The following is a 21,557-nucleotide window of genomic DNA, read 5'->3' on the forward strand; positions in this document are numbered from 1 at the left end:
CAGGGATGGGAAAAATCGCTTCTAGCGATCAAGATCGTAGGAGCGGTCAGATTCAGGTTCATTGACATCATTACTTGTAAGCGACAAATACTTTGTCGCGATTTGTACAGATTATGATAAACAAGCGTGTAGGGCGCTATATCTCTGCATATTAGCGTTGGTAAGAGGAAATGCTTATCAACTTAGGGACTATATTGGCTCGTTTCATTATCCCTGATTTCCCTGATCGCGGATAAGTTCAAGTTGTTACGTGGTTTTTGAACCGTAAATCTCGCATGTGCATAGTATTTTTCGATATAAATTAAATTATGGTTGTATATAAGCACCATTGGTATTGTATTAAATTTGTTAAAGAGGTATTTTTTATATCTTAATTTTTGTAGTTACTGACTTTACAAGAAAATTTTCGAATATCCAGGTTAGTCTCATATGACTGATGCTTACATACTTACATTATCCATCTAGCTCCGCCCATCTACTAACAACAATTCCTTTCCCGATATACTTGTGAAGATGCAGAGGATTCCCTGGTCTTTAGTAGCAACAAGTATTGGACTAACATTCCTTTCCATCCCACCAGGACCCGCATTCGGACGTGGCCGGCATCGGTATTGATCAGCATGCAGGGACCTGATAAGGTTGCACAATGAAAAATAGCGTGCTGTCCCAAGTATGCTTTTTCCAGCCATCATTTTGCAATTTTCATCGGTCCTGGTCAATAACGGAGTAGTAGCACACGGGCGGTATCCTATGCTTATGCTTATGCTTATGCTTATTTGTACAGATTATGATAAACCTCATGTCAGATCATGTTCATTGCATGATTGCGTTGAGAAATATAACAGATACATTCAATACAACCCAAGTAACCAGTAAGCACTAAACACTAGTCCTTGGACAACATTGTATAAGCATACAGAACTATGATTAAAAGCATATTTTTCTTTATATACTTCTGTAGAACTCACATAATGCTAAAAAGGCGAAATAGCGGGTTGTTAAAATGCTACGCCAGAAGCATCCAATAAGCATTATCAGTGTTTGTTTGAGGCTTAAACGAAACGTCATTTTGTCTACATTATCGACGTATCGAAAAAGTATCAATGGCATATCGTTTGCTTGTTATGGTAAATAAAAATAGATCCGGTCGGGATTTAAAAAACTAAAAAAGCTAGCGATTTTTTTTTGCTGCATCTCAAGGGGAGCAGGATAAACAGAACCATTTTTGGAAATGCTGAATAATCTTACCACCTAAGACAGGGATCGAACCGGGAGTTAGTCATGCAACCTCATTCGTTTCCTTGCACCTTTGCTATCTAAACCATAGCGGATGTGATTGAGTGAGGTGAAATTAGTCATATTTAAATCTTGGTGATATTCCCTCTCATATCATAGCTACTTGTCCTGCATTACCAATAGGGTAGAAAAAGACGGCAACCGCCAGATGGAAGAGGGCACAAATAGTGGCCGCAGAATAGCAAAATAAGAAGTCAAGTACAAGCCGTTCATCAACACTTACGGCTCGTTTTAATGCAATTGACTAAATGCATTATATTGTTACGGTATATGCGCATATATTGCTTTCTTTAATGCTGATTTACGTTAATGCTTCTATGCGTCAACAATGTTAATACAGTGGTAACCCGATTTTGTCACTCCCCGATTTTGTCACTCCCCGATTTTGTCACCCCCGATTTTGTCACGTTTTTGACCCGATTTTGTCACCCCCGATTTTGTCACGTTTTGTACCCGATTTTGTCACGCTTTTGATTTATCAAAAGCTTAGTATGTCAAATGTGTTAAAACACTGTGAAAAGAATTGTGTTCAACAAGTTGATTATCGTGGAGTTTCCACAAAAGTTGTTTCTTATCTCCACAACTATAATAGCTAGAAGGTTACTTTCTTTGGCAAAGTTCTTCATAATAATCTTCTCAAAAGTTTTGTAGAACGTTGTTTTGCTCTATCTCTTACTGCTTGAAAAATAAATTTTCTATCTTACTTTTAGGGGGGTTAATCAAAGAATCGTTGATACCATAAGAAAGAGCTTCTTACGCTGTGAAATTTCTCTGAACATAGTTAACCAGTATAATCAACCATTTCGGCGCAATTAAAAAACGCGTGTTTTCATACCATTGGGAGTGCTGTGAAAAGGTGACAAATGTCCACAGAGAGGTAGAAGCAAGTGCGACATGTCCTAAAAGTGATCAGAATGAAGTATATGTAGTTCGTTCTAAGTTATCTGCAAAAAAATAAAAAATTGAAAAAATACCCGATTTAGTCACTGCCCCGTTTTTGTCACCCCTAAATTCATCATGGGGGTGACAAAATCGGGTCATTACTGTATACGTTTTATAAGCATTAAGATTGCTAATATACAACAGTTTGGCACTAGGGATGCAGAATTATTTCCAATATACGGTTTTGTATTAATGCTTATGGTTACTTGGGAAACAACATGAGTAACCTTTTTCTCGCAGCTAAGGTAAGGTAAGGTAAGGTAAGGTGCAACACTGTAATCAACTGCTGAGACTGTTTAGAGAACAAAATCTTGTGATCTTGTGATGATTCACATGTACTGTACGGATCGTGATCTGTGCGTGTGGCAATAACTCACAGACTTACCTTATTTCAAATATTTTTTTCTCGACAACGTGAAAGGCAAATCGATTCGAGTTTTTTGCAATCTAAACATTGCAAACATCATTCGAAAAAAACATGAATTGCGGTGCCATGGATTGGCGCTCGGGGGCTTATCCGGAATAAAAAATTCCAAACAGAATTGAAAATATATTAAATTAGCTTGTCTTTGACCCATCCTTCTTTTAAATTCGAACGCATAACTCGAGTAATAGAAATATTCGTCAAGTATTGACGATTCTCAGCATGTCTTCAAAATTTACCGAATTGCTCGGCATTTTTCCAAATATGCTGATCAAATCCGTTAAATAAATTACCGAAGATTTGAATAAAAAATAAGTGTGTTTGTTGAAAAGAATGATATAGAGACGACATTTGATGTCAAATATCATTTTAATTTACCACATTTTCATTCGACTCAACCAAGCTAACGGGTGACAACGAAAATTTTGGATTTTTTTTCTAAAACTGTCAAAAAAAGACTAAGATACATGAAGAAGATCTGATTTTCCGAAATTAAAGATACATTATCCATTGTTGAAGAAAAATTAATGTACATTTGAAAACGGTCCGTAACCGCCTGTTCGGCGAAGCTTCCGTTTGATGTCCGAACAGGAGCGTTGTACGGCCGACATGTCAACTGCGAATGCATCTCTTGATTCTACCAATCAACAATTCGTTTGCAATTCGTGGCTCTCCAGTTATTTTTGTACACCAAGGAACTCAAAATCCCGAAGAAATCTTCGATTGGGCGCACTGAGACAGATTTTTCGGGTCGTGGTTTTTGGGTAAAAATGGGATCGAATGGGTATTCAGGAACGATTGTGTTTTTTTGGCGTAATGCAATGATGCTCTATCCAGCCAAAACACGTATTTTAACACGTCCATTATTTTTGGCTGGTCTTTCACTACCTTGCTAGCGAATAGTTGTTGGGCGTCTTAGGATATGGTAAACAGTCGAAGCCGCAAGATATTCGCTTTTTAAATGTTGTACCGTATACGTTTTGCCGAGATTTCTGTGGCAGTTCGTAGAAGTGTACAACGCGCTCCCGAAATGCTTCTTGTTTCGACGTCATTTTAAGCAAAACAAGGTATGCATAAAAGAGGAGAGAGAGAGAGAGAGCTAACCTAACACATACGTATTCTCATTTCTCTCTGAGCTCGTTTGTTGTTGAGTATAGGGGCCTCAAAAACATTCCAAAATTTTAGTTGTCACCCGTTAGCTAACTTCATACTTCGATATACATACTAATCCAAATTAAATGAAAATTAAATTACATCGCAATACGTGTTACATATATACATATGCCATTCTAACCTACCTGTTCAAATACTTGCTGCAGAAATAGTATCGGGTCGATTTTAATCGGCAAAAAGGCTACATCGGGATACAGGATACCGTCACGTACGCGAACCTCCTTATCCAACCGGTTCACTAGTTGATTCGTAGCATTGTGTTGGAAAAGCAGCCGGCAAACATCGTAGGAAGTGAAGTAACAATAACAACATCCGTTTGGGAGGCACACAGAGAAAAAAAAATCGTTGAACAAATGGAAAAGAAAAACAAAATTGAATTGAAATATTGCAGAAACAGAACGAAAAAAAACTACCAGTGTGATCAACAAAAGACTGGATCAATCAGCAGCGCTCGTTAGAGCTCGGTCGCCTGGTAATGGAATCCTTACGAACGAACTCAAACGAGCAGGTGCACTGATTTAAGGTGCGTCAATACAGCATACACATATGATCACGTTCAACTGCGAACACTCCGCAGGCGGTATGCAGTGCCACTACCTATACTTTCGCTTGCCGCTCCAAACTCCAATTATAAATATGAGGGAATCGGCCGGATCACCGCGGCGCCAGTGGCAGACGCAACGGGCAAAGGCAGAAATAAAAATTACTTTTATGCAGATTTGCGTATGGAAATTATTTTCGTTTCCATCGATTTTGATTGGTAAACAGCCCCATCGCGGTTCGGGCCGAAGGGTAGAATGGCAGCGATGCAGCGCGGCGACCACTGGAAAGACTGGTTGTTCGATGTCGCCGTCATTCGACAGCCACTTGTTGTGACACTCAATCGACAGATACACACATGTGACGCACGCACAAAGCGAGTCGAATGTTTCAGTAAATGCCATCCGCCTATGGAAAGAGTTTTATCGCTTTATTTACGACCGAATTCGTAGTAAACAGGCCACGTTGGATTCATATGCAGCTGGTTCTGAATTGCTACGCTGCTAACTAATTTCATGCGATAAAATTTTATTATAATTTCCATAACAGCAATCGCTTCATAAAATAGCCCCCAGTGGTAATTCGTCAATATAATTCTACAATAACTACAACTTCACGCTATTCACTGCATACCACCCGGCAAAGTTAAAATAAAACAAACCACTCCACGGCTCCAACTTACCGGGTCGAAATTCGGTTAACTTTTTGTTGAACGCTTCCAGGTCGTACGTGTCAAGACGGCCCAGCTTTGGTTCTGGAACGTATCGACACGAAAACAGACTGGCCACCACCCGTGAATACTTGATGAAGCGGTGAAGATCGACGATTAGGTCTGTAATAAAATAAAAATGGAATAGAAATTAAACTAATTTATTGTGTTTTGCTTAAGCACGGCAAGTTTACATGAGCATATTACCGAACCAAAGCAAACTATTTAATTTGAATCGAAACATATAAACTACTTTAGTATTGGTACAATTACAATAAAATTCAAAACGATTAACATGACTAACGCGATAGATTAGTAACAATAAAGCAATAACATGATATTGCATTTATGTGTCAGTTGAATACTGATAAAGCTATCTATCTACCAAGCTATATGTGTTTTTTCACAAACTTACAAGAATTGGCCGTATGTTTTCGAATAAAACCATATGGAAAATGTTTAAAAGCTCTCAAAAAATCTTTACGAATTTAGGTGCAATTAAACAAATAAAATGAACAATGCTTATAAAATACACGGCTTTCATCGGCTACGTTTCATAGTAAACAAGGTAGGTAGTAGTTTTGAACGCATTCTAACTCTGTCAAATATATCGATATGCATTAAGGCCCAAATATAATGCTGCGTCAACGCATCCGTCAGCGTCAATTTGACTGTAAAACCATGGGAAAACTGTCAGAATAACGCTGACGGACGCGTTGACGCAGCATTCTGTTTGGCCCTTTAGCGGAGCTCTCGCGCATCTTTACAAGACTTTTGACGCAGGATTACGACTTACGGGAAGGTAGGGTGTCATTGACTTCAATAAAGAAAACTATGGATTTTGGAGTGTACACTACAATGGTAACCCGATTTTGTCACTCCCCGATTTTATCACCACCGATTTTGTCACCCTCGACTTTATCACGTTTTTTACCCGATTTTGTCACGCTTTTAATTTGATTTGCGTGACAGTAATTAGAGTCTAGAGAGAAAAAGGAGGGATGGGCTGTGCATTTTAGTACTAGTACTACGGGAGGAAGTGAGTAGGAAAATGCATAATAAAAATATATGCAGCTTATAGCTGGTATGCTATCCTCGACGTACGACATTAGTCTAACAAGCTAGTAGTTGCGTATTCGAATCTCGGCTGGGAAAGACTGTTAGTCACAAGGATCGTAGTACGAGCACCGCAATTGTTCTGTACTAACAGGGTACGTAGCTTGTCGTACAAAAAATCGGAGGGTTAAATTTCGGAAGAAAACGGAATACATTCAGGTCTATTTTTACGCAAAAATGCGTAATTTTTTAAAGGTGATATCTTTGAAGAAGATCATTAATAAAATACACCGCATATTTTCACACTATTCCACAGTGAATTCACCTATAAGGGTAACCCAAACTTTTGTTTTTGTAAATTTAAAAAAAAATTGCTGAATTTAGTAACTATGTATCTCTTACTGGTTACGAAATATAATGATGTGCTTAAAAAGGGTACTTCAAAGTCAATTATGCTCAATAACTCAATTATTCTAATTATGGTCAATAATATTGTCAAAATATTCGGCAAAGTTATTTAATATGTTAAATTACACATTTTTTCCGGAGACTGTTTGCCGCTAATGCGCCTTTTTAATGAGCTATAAAATAAATTAAAAAAATCTCACTTTCAAAAAAAGTTTCGATTCGGGCAATTTCGCGCAAACCAGACAACCTATTAGGTGAAAGCACGATATTTTGTCTATAAAAAAATTCCATCAGGAGATCTCTGAAGCATCCTTAGAAAAAAGAGGTATGATGTCTTCAGCAAAGTTGCAGAACACATTAAAATAAGCAACATTGTTAAATACAGTAACTTCCCCATTTTTCAATTGATTTTTTCTGAAATTCTTTCGGAGTTTTCCTGATGGAAATAATTTTTTTGTTGAAATTATCTATGTTGCTTGGATTACATATTTTCATTAATTATTTCGGATACTTACTTGATCGGGATAACACTGTTTTTGAACTACGCTATATTAAAATCCACCGAGTAACAACTTTCGATGCAAGTGTTTCGGTAGAGAGTCGTGCAGGGCCAGGTTAATTTGTTTAGAATTTTGTAGTATTTTCGTTGTACTTTCACATGGGTAATGAATGGCTTGCAAATTTTTCCATGTTTGGAAGTTATTGCTATTGAAAGTTGCTTGATTTTTAAGAGAAATTTTGAATTTTCTTCAGAAGTATTGATGATAGCAAGCTTCTACATTCTAGAAAACTACGTAATTTGACTGTTTGAAAATCATTGTCAAAATCAAATGTGTAAAAATACTGTGGAAAAAATTGTGTTTGAAAAGATGCTTATCGTGGAATTTCCACAAAAGTTGTTTATTACAACTATAATAGCTAGAAGGTTACTTTGTTTGGAAAAGTGCTTTATAAATATCTTCCCAAAAATTTTGTAGAACATTGTTTTACTCTATCTCTATCTAACTACTCAAAAAATAAATTGTCTATCTTACTTTTAGGGGGATTAATCAAAGAATCGTTCATACCATTAGAAAGAGCTTTTTACACTAAAAAATGTCTCTGAACAAAGTTAAACAATATAAACAACCATTTCGGCGCAAATATAGAAAACGCGTGTTTTGATACCTTTGGGATTTGTGCTGTAAAAAGGTGACAAATGTCCACAGAGAGGTAGAAGGGAGTGCGAAATGTCCTAAAAGCGGTCAGAATGGAATATATGTTGTTCGCTCAAAGTTATTTAGAAAAAAAAAATAAAAATTGAAAAAATACCCGATTTTGTCACTGTCCCGTTTTTATCACCCTAAATTCATCACGGGGGTTACAAAATCGGGTCATTACTGTATTATTTCGCCCAGTTAGCTTCGAGGTACGATGCTGATTTAGCAAGCCAGTCGTCGTATGTTCGAATCTCGGCTAGGCGGTGCTTGCTAGATAGAGTCAGTACTCAGTAGGATCGTTGCACTGGTCCCGTAATTTTCCCATACTCTAACAGCCGGCTGCGAAGTCTGTCGATAAAGAAGGGGAATGTCTAAAGACGGTATAAACGCAAGGCTTTGCTTGCTATTAAAAAACAGTTGGATTATCTGCCTGGCCTTACTACGATTGTCTTCAGTATATTTGCTTAGAAAACTATATGTGTTTAACCAACACGGATGTCGTCTGACCATTTTGTTTTTTTTAATGTGTACAAAAAATTTATTCTTTTAGAAAAGTCGTAGAACATACTAAAATGAACAAAGCGACTGGATACACTAATGAACAATCTCTAACTGGTTGCGATACAAAATGATTTGTTTGAAAAAGCACTTCAAAATCAATTTTGCTTAATATCTCTGCACATGATTTTTTATTGCTTTCAAATGTTCTACAAAATTATGCATTGTGTTCAAATACGCATTTTCTCTGTAGACTACTTATCGACAGGTTGAGAGGTAGAAGCAGTTCTTCGATGTACACCTCAAGGGCGAAGTTTCAGAAAGAACCGGAACGGAAGCAACCTTGGGAATACCATTGGACAGTAATATCTCAGCACCTGATTTCCAACAAGTCAAATGAGAAATTGAGCTGCTGAAGACTAACAAAGCCGCCGATAAGAACCGCCTACCAACAGAGCTTTACACTGGGATATTTTCAAGATTTGGGAAGAGGAGAAACTACCGGAGGAATGGATGAAAGGACCAAACCTCGTGTTTTTAGCCTTGACCTCGAAATGCGGTTAAGCATATATTAATATTTTTTGAAACGGTGATTCTACAATTGATGAAGGGACGGTAGGGAAAGTAATGAAAAGTTTTTTTTTCGAATGGAGGGGAGTTTTTTTTGTCCAATGCTGGAAGGTGCAAGGGTCGAACCAAGCTATAACCTGAGATTATCACCGGATTCGAACCCACAACACCCGCCAGTGTATGTGGCTCGCTGGTACTTGTACCTTTGAGCTATAGAGGTGCTGGACTGCACATTACCTTCTCTACCGTCCCTTCATCAATGGATGAAAGAAGTTGATCTGGATTGGCTCGACTGCTGCAACTATCGCGGCAAAACGCTGGTAAACGCCGTCTACAAAGTACTGATCCTGTTACGCCAGCTGTCACCGATAGCACAAGGATTCGTAGGGCATTACCAGGCGAGGTTCATTAGGGCTCGCGCAACCATGAAATTGACGTGCTCACGCGTCACATATTTATTGATTTTAAAGCTGCATACGATACAGTCGATCGAGACCATCTATGATAGATAATGCACGAACACGGTTATCTGGATAAACTAACGCGACTGATTAGAACTACATTGGATCGGGTGATGTCTTTCGTGCATCTCGGATACGCTTCCTCCAGTTGCGGCGAGGGTTAAGACAGGGTGACGACTTATCCTGCATGCTATTTAACACAGCCCTTGAGGGGGTGATCCGACGAGCGGCCAACGAAACAAGGAACATGATTTTTACCTTTTCAACTCCTAAACTTCGCAGATGACTATGATATCATAGTCAGAAGCCTTGCGACGGCAGACAATCTACATCAGACTGAAAGCGGAGTCTAGAAGGATTGGGCTAAGATTAAATGTTATTGTTGGAGTTCGTCACCGTGAATTTTATATATCAATTTTGTTGATTTTTTCGGTGAAAGTAAAAACTATGATGCTTTCAGCGGACGTTTCGACTTACTATCCTTCAGTCATTGACTACGCATTAAACATCTATTCTCACTGCGTCGTCCTCTATAACAGTTATAGAGGACGACGCAGTGAGAATAGATGTTTAATGCGTAGTCAATGACTGAAGGATAGTAAGTCGAAACGTCCGCTGAAAGCATCATAGTTTTTACTTTCACCGAAAAAATCAACAAAATTGATATATAAGATTAAATGTGTTTAAGCTCACCTGGACGTACTAGGATGAATATTAAGATGCCACTAAAGAACAGAGCTAGCATGTTACTAACTGACCGTACATAACAGTTTGAATGATTGGGTCTGGGCGCCTTCAGCAGAGATGCTAAAAGCTGGCCCATCTTTGTCAGCCCATGTGACGCATCACCTATTCAACCATATTGAAAACCGCAACTTTTCCAGTAAATTGGATGCAGATCATATTGGTCAAAGTCCCTAAAAAGGGAGTCCCTACTGACTGCAGTAACTGGCGTGGCATCACGTTGCTCTGTTTTACTCTTAATGTACTCTGTTAGTTAATCCTCAACCGGATCCAGGGGAAGATCGATGGTACTCTACGGCGGCAATAAACTGGATTCCGTGCTGGGCGATCATGGGCCCTATTCTCACAGTCATCTTACCTCAATTTTTTATATGAGCACAATTTGCGATTCTGAGAGTCATCTAGAAGACTCCGCCCACCTGGGTGACTGCACAAATCAAATGGTGCCTGTAAGGTGAGGTGAAGGTGACTGTAACAACAGGGCCCGTGGGAGAAGTGAGGTGAGTGAGATAATCAATGTTGCGTATCGAGCAAGCAGTCAACCATGCCTACTTCAACGCTTACGTCGAACACGCAGGCGTTAAAGAAACAGCCACCGGTGTACAGACATTCTGCTACCCACACTCTCACGCATGCACATCGTCTTCCTGCATAGCTTATTCCCGAGTAAAAACTCGTGGGAAATCAGCTGCCCCTGATGCTGGCGGCGCACTGAGATACAAATTTTGCACTACTTTTTCTTATTCTTCTTCTTCATCTTCGCACTCGATTCTACTCACGGGCGGGAGTACGAGCCGCCGTCACGAGTAATCGGTATCAGCAGATCGGGCTGCAACGACGAACGACGAGTGACGACTGTAGCTGTCAGCTAAACACACACTTACAAAAACTCGTTGCAGTGCATAAAGAAATAAAAGCGGGAGCTTCAAAGGGATGCTTATGCCAGCGTGTTGGTTATAATAAGTAGGAGTGTGAGAAAATTAGACCACACGAGTGTGGGCTTCACAACACTGGAGATGATTGTGGGAATAGGGCCCCATGTGCAGACCATATCACAACACTCGGCATCATATTGGAGCAGACCAATGAATTCCAGGACTTCTTCTACTGGTATTCATTGATTTTGAAAAATAGTTTGACAGCCTCAACCGCGAGACCATCTGGGGCGCACTTAGGCGTAGAGGAGTCCCCCACGGTGTCGAAAGTACCGTTATTAAAAAATAAAATAGCCAAATATCGACGATTTTTTGGTGCAGAGGTGCGGAGATGAATATACCGAGAGAAAGCTCAGTGACAAAGAGTTGCAAGCCATGATCGTAGTGGCAAAAGGTATTGGAAATACGGAAACTCTTACATATTTACCACTTGATTCTACGGAATTGGAATTACTTATTCCAAACCGTTTTTACTATAAACGTGTATACTGAAGCGGCAACACAACCAGTACTGGTAACGCTGGTTAAAGGAGTATCTCCCAGCAATACGAAATCAGTCCAAATGGTTGGATGAGTTTCGACCAGTGAAAGATGAAGACCTAGCATTAATAGTGCAAACGAAACGGATGGATGCAAGGGACGGTAATCAACCTGATCAGCTAACGCTGAATGGTCACGTGCAAGAATCTAGAATCCAGACCAGGGATTTAATTGAATCTGTAAATTATCGCCACACACACAAATCATGATTTGTATATTTTTTATTTTTACTTGTATATGACTCTATACGCGGTCATGACGTAAACTCTTTTCTTGAGGGTAAGTGTCTGGTGCGAAAAACTGGATGAACCTAAAAATTTCGATATATAGGCCAAAATATATTGGGTCGTTCAATCGCAAGTAGGGCTCTCACCCACGTTCTTTTGGTTGATACCCGAATGTTTTATTAACCAAACTACTACCGCCCCCTATATTAGTTAGTCTAATATCTAATTTTATTTTATTTTCCCAGTTTTATCACTTCACACACCTCATGCTTACCTCTGCGACGATTATTTTTTTTTGTATGATTGCCCTTTATTTCTACCGCCGAGAAAATAGACTGCTATCTACTCGGTCGGTGCGATAGAAACGGGTTATCTGTTGCCGGATGTCGATATGGCAAGTGTAGTAAAATTTACCACCACCGGGTGTTTCATTTTCATTTTTACTTGTATGTGATTCTATCCGCGGTCATGACGTATACCCTTTTTCGGGAGTAGGGAAGCGTCCGAGGCGAAGAATGATAAACAGGAAGAACTAGAAAATTTCGAATTTGAACGGCCCAGTATATTTTTATTTTATCTTAATTTATTTTATTAGCCTAACTTCCTCACTCCACTCCTCCACAAAAAAATCGAAAAAAGACACAGTTTCACTAGTCGCCGGCTGTGAGTTACTTACTCCATCGAATAATTTTCATTTGCTTAGTAAAATTTAAATTCAATTCAATTAAATTTTAAACTAAACTTGGCATAAAGAAGATTTAAGCAAACTAGTATGCCCTTAAGTAGATACATTTAACGATAGCAACTTGCTAACTATCATAGCTGCGTAAATTCACACATCATGTGTAAATGACGTGAAATCGAAAATAACATTGTTAACCTTTACTTTCGCACAAAAAAAAAGTAACTCACCTTTCCCGGACTGGGCGTTGATGGTCGATTTTTGCAACCGCAACACCCGGCAGCTGTCCGCAACGGCGAGCACAATATTGGCATTGCCTTCGGCTCGATAGGTAAGCCGGCTTTCGTCAATCAACTCGACGACAGCGTGTCCCTCATCGAAATCATCTTCCTCGTCACTATTTCCCACGTTTCCCTGCGTTACGGTTCCACCATCCGGCCAACATTGCCGCTCGTTCTGCACTATCACCGCTTGACTACTTGGCCTTCGTTCGACCGTCATGCTATCGGACCGGTTGCCCCTGCAGCAAACAATTCGGGCCAATCGAAGGCCAGTTTCGCACTCGTTGCACGAATCGGATGAATCAGTTTGCGCACCACAATTTCTGAAATATTTTGTCACAGCTCGATTTATCACGGTTCCACTATCGTAGCAGTACTGGCCGTAATTGGTGTTTAGTTTTCCCATGCTGGTCACCGATCACGATTCACTCCGCTTTCAGCAACTCTCAGTTGAACCGCGGCTGGTTTAATACGAATGCACTTTCACAGACTGTTAGTCACTTGAGCTACTCCGTTGACCTCCCGACGAGAATCGATGGGCTTACACTGCGGTTTAAACTGCCAATCACCTGCTGCTCCTGCTGCTGCTGTTGCTGAATGCGTCACAGGCAGTTTAGTGTAGGTAAAAAATACTAAGCGCCCTGGCGATGTGACCTCACTGCAACAGCTATCGCTTTTCACCGAAACAGTCTCGAGCAGGACGGCCGATGATATCATATTTATGCCCTATGGTAGTGGTATTAGGTTTATATGCGTTTTCTTCGCTTGACTGTTTCCTCGTGGGCCAATCCCCTGAAGTGTGTATGGCCGAAGTCGATTGACACGATTGATGATGGTACATGCATTTGACTCTGGAGGTAGAGAAATAAAAGTTTACATCCACATTAGAGTGTGTATCGTTTATGTAGGTACAGTAAACTCTCGGAAAAGTTAATCGATTGGGGAATGGGTCGATTAACTTTTCCGAAATATTAACTTTTCTGAGTAGTCCTAAAAATCATTGAAAATGATAAATACAAAAGCGAAAAATGCACTCCGGGATGTAGGATACACATTTTTATGTATTTTGAAATTGTAATGAAAAGAAATGTAGCAAGATCTTTACGAAATAATACTTAGTTCCTTTCAGTAAGTTTAAAATAGTCGGTTACACTAGTTTACTTTTGTTGTTTTCTTATAGTCTGCGACTACGTTTTGATAATGTTCGCACTTATTTTTAGTTTCTTGCTGTTCCTTCTTTTGCATTTAAAATTCAATCTGAGTTTGCGCTTTTCCAGTATGTTATCAATAATCCTGAAGTAACTATGTGTAACTAGCAAATAGTTCAATACGCTACGAAATAATAAAACGAAAAATAAGAAATAAAGATAGAAGGTCAACATACGTGTGTGTACGAACGCTTGGACAACCAATAAATTAGAACTCTCAGAAAAGTCAAGGTAAAAATTAACTTTTTAGAGCGTTGCATGAGAGCTGATATTCGCTTAACTTTTCTGAACAATTAACTTTTTAGAGAGTTAACTTTTCCGAGAGTATACTGTACTCTTAAAATTAGAAAAATTATGTGAGACATTTTACTTTGGTGTGGAAAGTAGTGTTTTCCAATATTTAATCTTACTGAAGTTTTTGGAGCGTCTTAGTAGAATACGAAACCTAAAGTTAAAAAAAAAAATTTGAAAACAGGCACTGATGACGCCTGCAAATCGTAGACGAAATACGTATCCATCGGGAATAAATATACATGGTAGAATTTTATTTGAAAAAAAAAAATTCTTCCTTTCTTTAATTTCAACATTGAATTTTAGTCAATTACAAATTATTTTCGAGCATCTTAGTGGAGTACCCGAATTTATATGAAAATAAAAAAAATGTTCCATTAAATTTTACTCCAGCTGCATCAGCTTGTCGTAATGAAATGAAATGGAATAAATATTATTTAATTGTCGTAAATGACTTCTAGGATTCAATTCAATTCTTTTATTGTCCGATAGCGTAAGGCAAGCCTTTTTTAAATCTACTATCTCCGATCTTACTATATCAGTATTGTACAGTTTTCTATTATTATATCTAATACTAATAAACTAATTTGTATTTGTTTGTAATAAACTAATGTCGGTTCCAATAATCTAGAGAGCCCCTCTTAAAAAATGCTTCTGACGGTATTTGCTTTACTGATCTAGGAAGAATATTCCATTTAACCACACCAAATACAAACAGCGAGTTAGAGTAACCAGAGGTAGTGTGCGCAGGAACTACTAAATTTTGATGCCGTTGTCCTCGAAGAAAACTTAACTTCTGGTAAAGCGGTGCAGGATATTGCGAGATGATGAGCTTGTGTAAAAACAGACACGAACGATGAATGAAGAGCCGGTCCAAAGGACATCCGAGGAGGTTTCGCTGAAGATGGGTGACGGAAGAGTAGCGATTCAAGCCGTATACATATCGTACACAACTGTTCAATGCCACGTGCAGTTTATTCATGGCAGCGGCGCTTGGTTTTACATGCACTACATCACCGAAAAGTAGATGCGGCAAGATTAGCGCCTTGAATAATTTCATCTTGGTAGCAGTCGGTGCTGCAGCAGTGGTGCAAGCAGGATTATGAATATTATTATAGTTTCAGAATATTGCTTAACTTTTTTAGTGACTACTATTTAATTTTACACCATTTCTGCATTTTAAAAATTGTTAAATTATTAGTATTTCTGGACTTATCTGGTTAAAACCGTTATAAATAATTGTAAATTTCATTGTGTTGTACACGATTGCTCATAACTTTCAAAGTAAGAATCCAATCAAAAATATTACCTTTCAAATGAGACTAATAGTGCACAAGTCGATTCGGTCATCTCTGAGAAATGTTCGACTAATTGGCCCCTTTAAAAAGCACACTTTTAAGCAAAACTTTTGAACTACTTTATTGTTTTTATCAATACTTTCCCTTTTACAGTAGCAAGACCTTTCATTAATTACTAAAATTGTTGAATTTGATTGAGCGGTTCCGGAGAAAACCGTGTCATGTAACTTTCACATTGCTTGTAACGAAATTAGCGTAAACAAAACGAGGGACCGCAAAATAACTCAATTTCGTGTTTTTCAACCAATTTTAAAACCTTTGTTACAGTATAACAGAGGTTATATGTTATATGATAACAAAGGTAAAAATGAAGAAAATTATTTTGCAACACCTTCACCATTTACGAAACATTATTTCAATATGTTTGTATGTACATAAAAAGTTCCGTTCAGTAGCTTTTATCTAATTATTACTTTCACTGAAATGCCGAACATATTGTATGCTGTGCTCATGAATCATTGTTAAATTGGTGTATGCATCTGGAAAATACATAAAACTGTATTCAAGTGGCAACTCTTCTGGTATTATTATCGGCTATAAATCAGCAATAAATTGGCGCGATGAGTGTTGATTATGTGTTTAGCCTCAATAAAAAAAATCTCTAGCAAATGGGTTTTCCGTGCACTATTTGATAGCAATTTGCGCATTGTTAATTAAGCAAGAACGATTTATAAATTTAATAATAATGTACCATTATTTCAGGTTATCGTGAAGAAGCGACCAAATTTTTCACTACAGTGTCGTATAAAGGAATGTTTTACCTGGTTTTACCCTACAACTTGCATCTGAGAAAGTATTGATAGGAAAAAGGGCCAAATTTAAAAGTGTACCGATTTTGCTAAAATTTGGTGTGTACGCCAAATGTAAAACTATGAATCTAAACATTTTCGAACATCCTCGAAAACACCAAATTTGATCAAAATTGGAGTTTTTTTTGGGTTACATAAAATATTCAAGAGTGACTATCCTATATCATATTGTGTGTTCAATCACAAGTGGTGACTTTTCAACACTATTAGAATTGTACTTACTATTATTATGATTTCTTACGATTTGTTACGACAATTAAGACTATTTAATAGTAGATAATAAAACCTATATGTAAGGAAAAACATCAATGATGTAATGCTTGTTCATGGCACGCATCTATTTTTAACAGTTTTTGCCAGAAAAAGGGGATTTTACCCAAGTTTTCTCAATATGAAGAGACGTAAAAGTCCATATCTCCGGATTCCGTTGGGATAAAATTAATTTTTTTTCGCCATAAATAAACTATTTAATCTGCAAACTGATGACATGATATATGCTTACGACACATGGTTATTTCTTGATGTGTCGGGCAAATAAACGGTATTTTACCCTAGTTTCATTCATGTAAAAGTGAATATCTCTGGATTCCGCCGAGATAAATCTACTCTTTTTTTACCAAAAGAAACTTATTTTTATAAGCTTTCGAATACACTCAAGTCACTTTTTACGCGAAGGATACGTCCCGCGTAAATCAATTTCGCATAAAAAAAAACTGCGTAAATTCCAAAATTTGCGTTAAAAAACCGCGTAACTTCCGAAATTTGCGTAAAAATAGTCGCGTAAAAAATAAACCGCGTTTTAAAAAAACCGCGTAAAAAGCGGCTTCAGTGTAGTTTAAAATTTATTTACAGCACGTATTTGTTAGTTTTGGACGAACAAAGATCATACTACCCTAATTTGGCAATGCTGACTGAGAAAATTGGGTTTAAAATAACTAATTTTGCCGCAATCAAATGCGCTACGACGGAATCCACATGGTGACAGCTTTCTACAGTGGACCCCCGTTCGTTTGAACGATTCCTCATTCCTCACTAACGGGGTTACTTTTTAATTTGAACAACTGGTAACCCGAAATATACTGAAACCTGTGTGAACTGGCCGCCCTACTCTTTGTTATTGTTTTGGTGGTTTGTTTTAGTTGGCAGTTGCAAGTGCGAATATTGCATTTTCCGATCGGATTTCTATCTTAATCGTTAGGAAAACGAAATGTAAAACCTATTAAACACGCTAGGTCAGTATAAACAAATCGTGTTTATGTGCATTGTCTGCATAAACAAATGATGTCATGTTGAGAATGACATTTGAACCATTTTTAATTTGCACGGCGTGCAAACCAACGGGGTTCAAATTAAAAAGTGTTCAGATTAAAAATGGTCAAACGAACGGGGGTCCACGTTATTTGCGAAAAGAGATCGGTTTTATCCCAGCGGGTATTGATCAATACGTTTCTGTACTCCTAAAAGAGTAATGTAAAATCCCCTTCATTTGGCAAAAACTACTAGAAACAGAAGCGTGCCGTGAGCAAGAACCTCGCCACTGGAATCCTCATAAATGTAGTTTCTTTTGACATCAAAAGATTGGATGTAGGCCAGCGGCATTTGGAGATATTGAGATAAAGAACTTTTTTTGCAAAAAAAATCATCAATCGCACGTTTGTCTGCAGTTTCATGATCAAACTGATGGCTGCGCTAGCGCGTAATTTTTTACCAAATATATTGAAATTGACAAAATTTAGATATGGTGTGACATTTAGCAATTTATCGATAGCATGCACTTAAAAATCACTAGTTTTCTTTATTGGTGTCACTTCGTAGAAGATTGTTCCGGTCGATTGGTGCAAAAATATTGAAAATCGATTAGGAAATCTCAGAGGTATTGGCGCTCAAAACCCTGCTCGAAAATTTCAATTACACTGACTTTCATGACAGTTGTAGCGCTAGAAAATTCTGCTGAAACGACGAAAAATTCGTTATTAGGATCCTGTTTGGAAAATTTACGATAGATTTCATGAATTACAAGTGTAAACAATTCGGGTTTTTCTTTATTTCAGAGATTTTCAGCCGCGCGTTGGTTCATCTCGCAAGAGATCAAAAATTATTATTATTATTAATCCACCTAACTACCCACGACTCCTGCCAATCAAAAAATACTGGTCGATTTAGAAGCGAAACCTCAAAAAGCTCGGTGGAGAAATAGAGTAAGGAGAGGCAAAAGTGCGATGGGGATAAAAATGCGATTCAATGGTTTATCAGTGCAGATTCCGAGTAAAGTTTTGGGGCAAAGGTGCATAGGCAATTATATACAGTTTTAAGCACTATATTGCAGATACTAGAAATGGAAGATCTGCAGAAAACTGTGTGCTATACAGATGCTGGTCGAAGGAAAACAATGTCTATCCATTGGTGATACAAAAAAAAACGTTTGGTAAAGTTTCGATCGGAGAAAGGCTGCAGTTCACCAGCGGGACATAGCAAAGGTGCAAATTGAGAATATTTCTTACCGAAATATATCGCAGATTGAAGATATTATGGTTTTGTTAGCTACTGCTGTGCTAATTTCATGTATTCAAGCTTTGCACTTATGAACGCGGTAGTCGCACTTTTGCCCCGCTAGTGGGGTAAAAGTGCGGTATCGGATCAGAAAAATTAAGAATTTATTTTGCATAACACTGTTACTCCAGATGATTTATAGTTGAATGTGAAGGTATTGAGTTATTGCAATAATATAAAATATATTTTATTGTTGTGCTTCTTTATATCTCATGGAAATTTATGCCAACTTCAAACATCGCACTCATTCCCCACCCTGCTCTATCAACGATACCAGAATTTCGATCCAAGTGATTCAACGCTACGAAAAAAGTTGGCAAGGACACAGTACTAAGAAGGAGTTAAAGCAAAAGTCCGAAATAAAACCATATAAATTTAAATGCAGTTCTTCAACATAGGTATTACATTTGTCTTCAATAAAAACAAAAAACTTGAATGAAAAACATGTTGCTATTTTGCTATATCATTTTTTCTATGCCCGAATTTTGCTGTGAACGTCCTAAAATTTATTTAATACAGAGAGTTTAAGTCTCGGCGAGATGTTTAACGGGAAATTAGCAGTCATCAACTTTTAGTCGGAGATCCAAATTTTGGAAGCAGTTTTTGGGCCCAAAAGCGGGGTTTTGTTTGTAAAATTGTAAATACATACTGCTTTTTTTTACCAATCTGAACACTTCAAATATATTTTCAAGAACAGAATGTTTGTTTCGAACAAAAAAACTGCTTTTGAAATTGGCAGAGTCGATGACGACTAATTTCACCTTAAACTTAAGGCTTCAATTCTGTTATTCCTGTTACCCCCATATTATTAAGAAACAAAGAGGAAGAGAAAGAACTCTTGTTCGAATGGTTCTGTTATATTCTTTATAAACAAATCAAACCTACCCTACCCACGTTGCTCCACCAAGGCGCCATAGAGAAATCCCATTGATGATGGCGACACTGAGCGATCACTCCGAGAAAGCTGAACTGCTGCAAAATAATTCGCATTCACGTAAGACTAATTTCGTCACTCGTTCGGTTGACGGTACAATCAATGTGTGTTGACAGAAGTACCAACCTTTACATAGTGTGTTACTCAATCTGGCCGTAGACAGAAATGTTTCTTTTTTTCCACGCCATTCGACCGACCGCCGGCCCGGGTCGGGTCGTCCGATCAGTCGTCGGGTTGCTACTTTCCAGCAAAGTCAAAGCAAATGTTACGGAACGACGAAACATGCACTCACTCAGACAGATTAAATTGCGTCAATGCCCTGACTGACTGACTGACTGACTGGTTGCCGATCGAGTGCACCCGAGCCCAAGCAAATGGTAACCAGCGGCTGGGCCGCAATTTTATTTGGCGAGCAAGATTTTTGTGTTTACTCCAACAGCCTGCAATCATCAAGGGGCTGCTGCTGCGGCGGCTGCTTCTGATAACGTAATGAGTTTGTTATTCCGGATGATTGCGAATATGAGGTGATAAAAAAAATTGCCAGCCATATGCGTCTCGGTTATGGAAACATGTGTGTATGTAAGCTCGAGGAAAGGTCAATTAAGGCCAATTGGTTACCAAATATATATATTTTATCTATCGTGTGTCGTCAAAGGAGTGGACTTGATTGACTGTAAGATATTCAAATGGAAGGACCATTAACGCACACAACAAAACTAAACTCTCGCTGATTACAGGTTTCTTACGCACGGCGAATTTAATATATAGGTACCTATGTGTTGCTTCTTGCTGAAAGTAAAGAGATTGCTATCATGATCATTGGCATGATAGTGCCATTAGCACGTCACACTAAAAACAAATTTTATAAAGATTATAAAACCTTTCTGGAGTTGAACAAAAATGTAAACTAATACTGCTCAAGTACGCGCTACATGTTTTCAACTCAAGTACTCCTTGAAAATTATAATCCAGTTCCGTTTCATTTCCTTCCAAATTGATAAATTTTAATAGATTGTAGTAATAATATTTAATCCTACGATAAATAACCATACATTGAAAAACACTTCAAAAGTATGTCGCAGTAGACAGTGAGTACAGCACAGCATTAACTTACAGTTAAGTGTTTATACAAATAAAGGATAAACTGACTATAGTCGCGCACCTAATCTGAGTTTCATTGAACACTGTCCAACCACAGGAAGCGTTCAATGATTGGCAAGCTACGCTAACTCCGCTACACGGATAGAAATTTGATCTCCAAAACGACCAAAATGACTCATGATTCCAGGTTTCTAGCTTATGATTTATGAAAATACACCATGAATAATAATCATGATATCAAGAGCTTCTTGCAGTACAGTACAACGCAAAATTATGAACTATTATATGGCAGTTCAGTCATGATTTGGCATAACTCCATTTGGCATAAATCTATTTGGCATAACGGTCTTTTGACATAATGATCATTTGGCATGATGGTTATTTGGCATAACGACTTTTTGGCATAATCAATAATCAAGCCAGATTTTGTTGTTTGGTGCTTCGATCGCCTCACAGAGAAAGAGTGATCCGTCCTTACTCGCTAACGCTCGTTCAGACCCAACTGAAGGAAAGAACTAGAGGTCAGTAAACCTAGGAAAACAAATAAACCTAGACAGATGTGATTTCTGCAGGGGGGCTGCTCCCCGCAGTGCCCGGCGCTTCCGACGGTGGATCACCAGC

At 38.2% G+C, this 21,557-nt stretch overlaps 1 protein-coding gene across 1 annotated transcript in view; it reads right to left on the bottom strand.

Moving 5' to 3' along the window:
• LOC128743762 (inositol-pentakisphosphate 2-kinase) overlaps positions 1-21,557 on the bottom strand; it is a 192,041-nt gene that overhangs the window by 13,949 nt on the left and 156,535 nt on the right. Inside the window, exons 4-6 of the mRNA XM_053840423.1 lie at positions 12,635-13,536; positions 5,058-5,207; positions 3,961-4,073 (exon numbers count right to left, since the gene is read on the bottom strand). Of these exons, the coding sequence (XP_053696398.1) occupies positions 3,961-4,073; positions 5,058-5,207; positions 12,635-13,091 (720 nt within the window). The 5' untranslated portion in view covers positions 13,092-13,536. The remainder of the gene's footprint in view (positions 1-3,960; positions 4,074-5,057; positions 5,208-12,634; positions 13,537-21,557) is intronic.

Source organism: Sabethes cyaneus, chromosome 3, assembly GCF_943734655.1.
Source record: "Sabethes cyaneus chromosome 3, idSabCyanKW18_F2, whole genome shotgun sequence".
In the NCBI taxonomy this organism is placed as follows: domain Eukaryota; kingdom Metazoa; phylum Arthropoda; class Insecta; order Diptera; family Culicidae; genus Sabethes; species Sabethes cyaneus.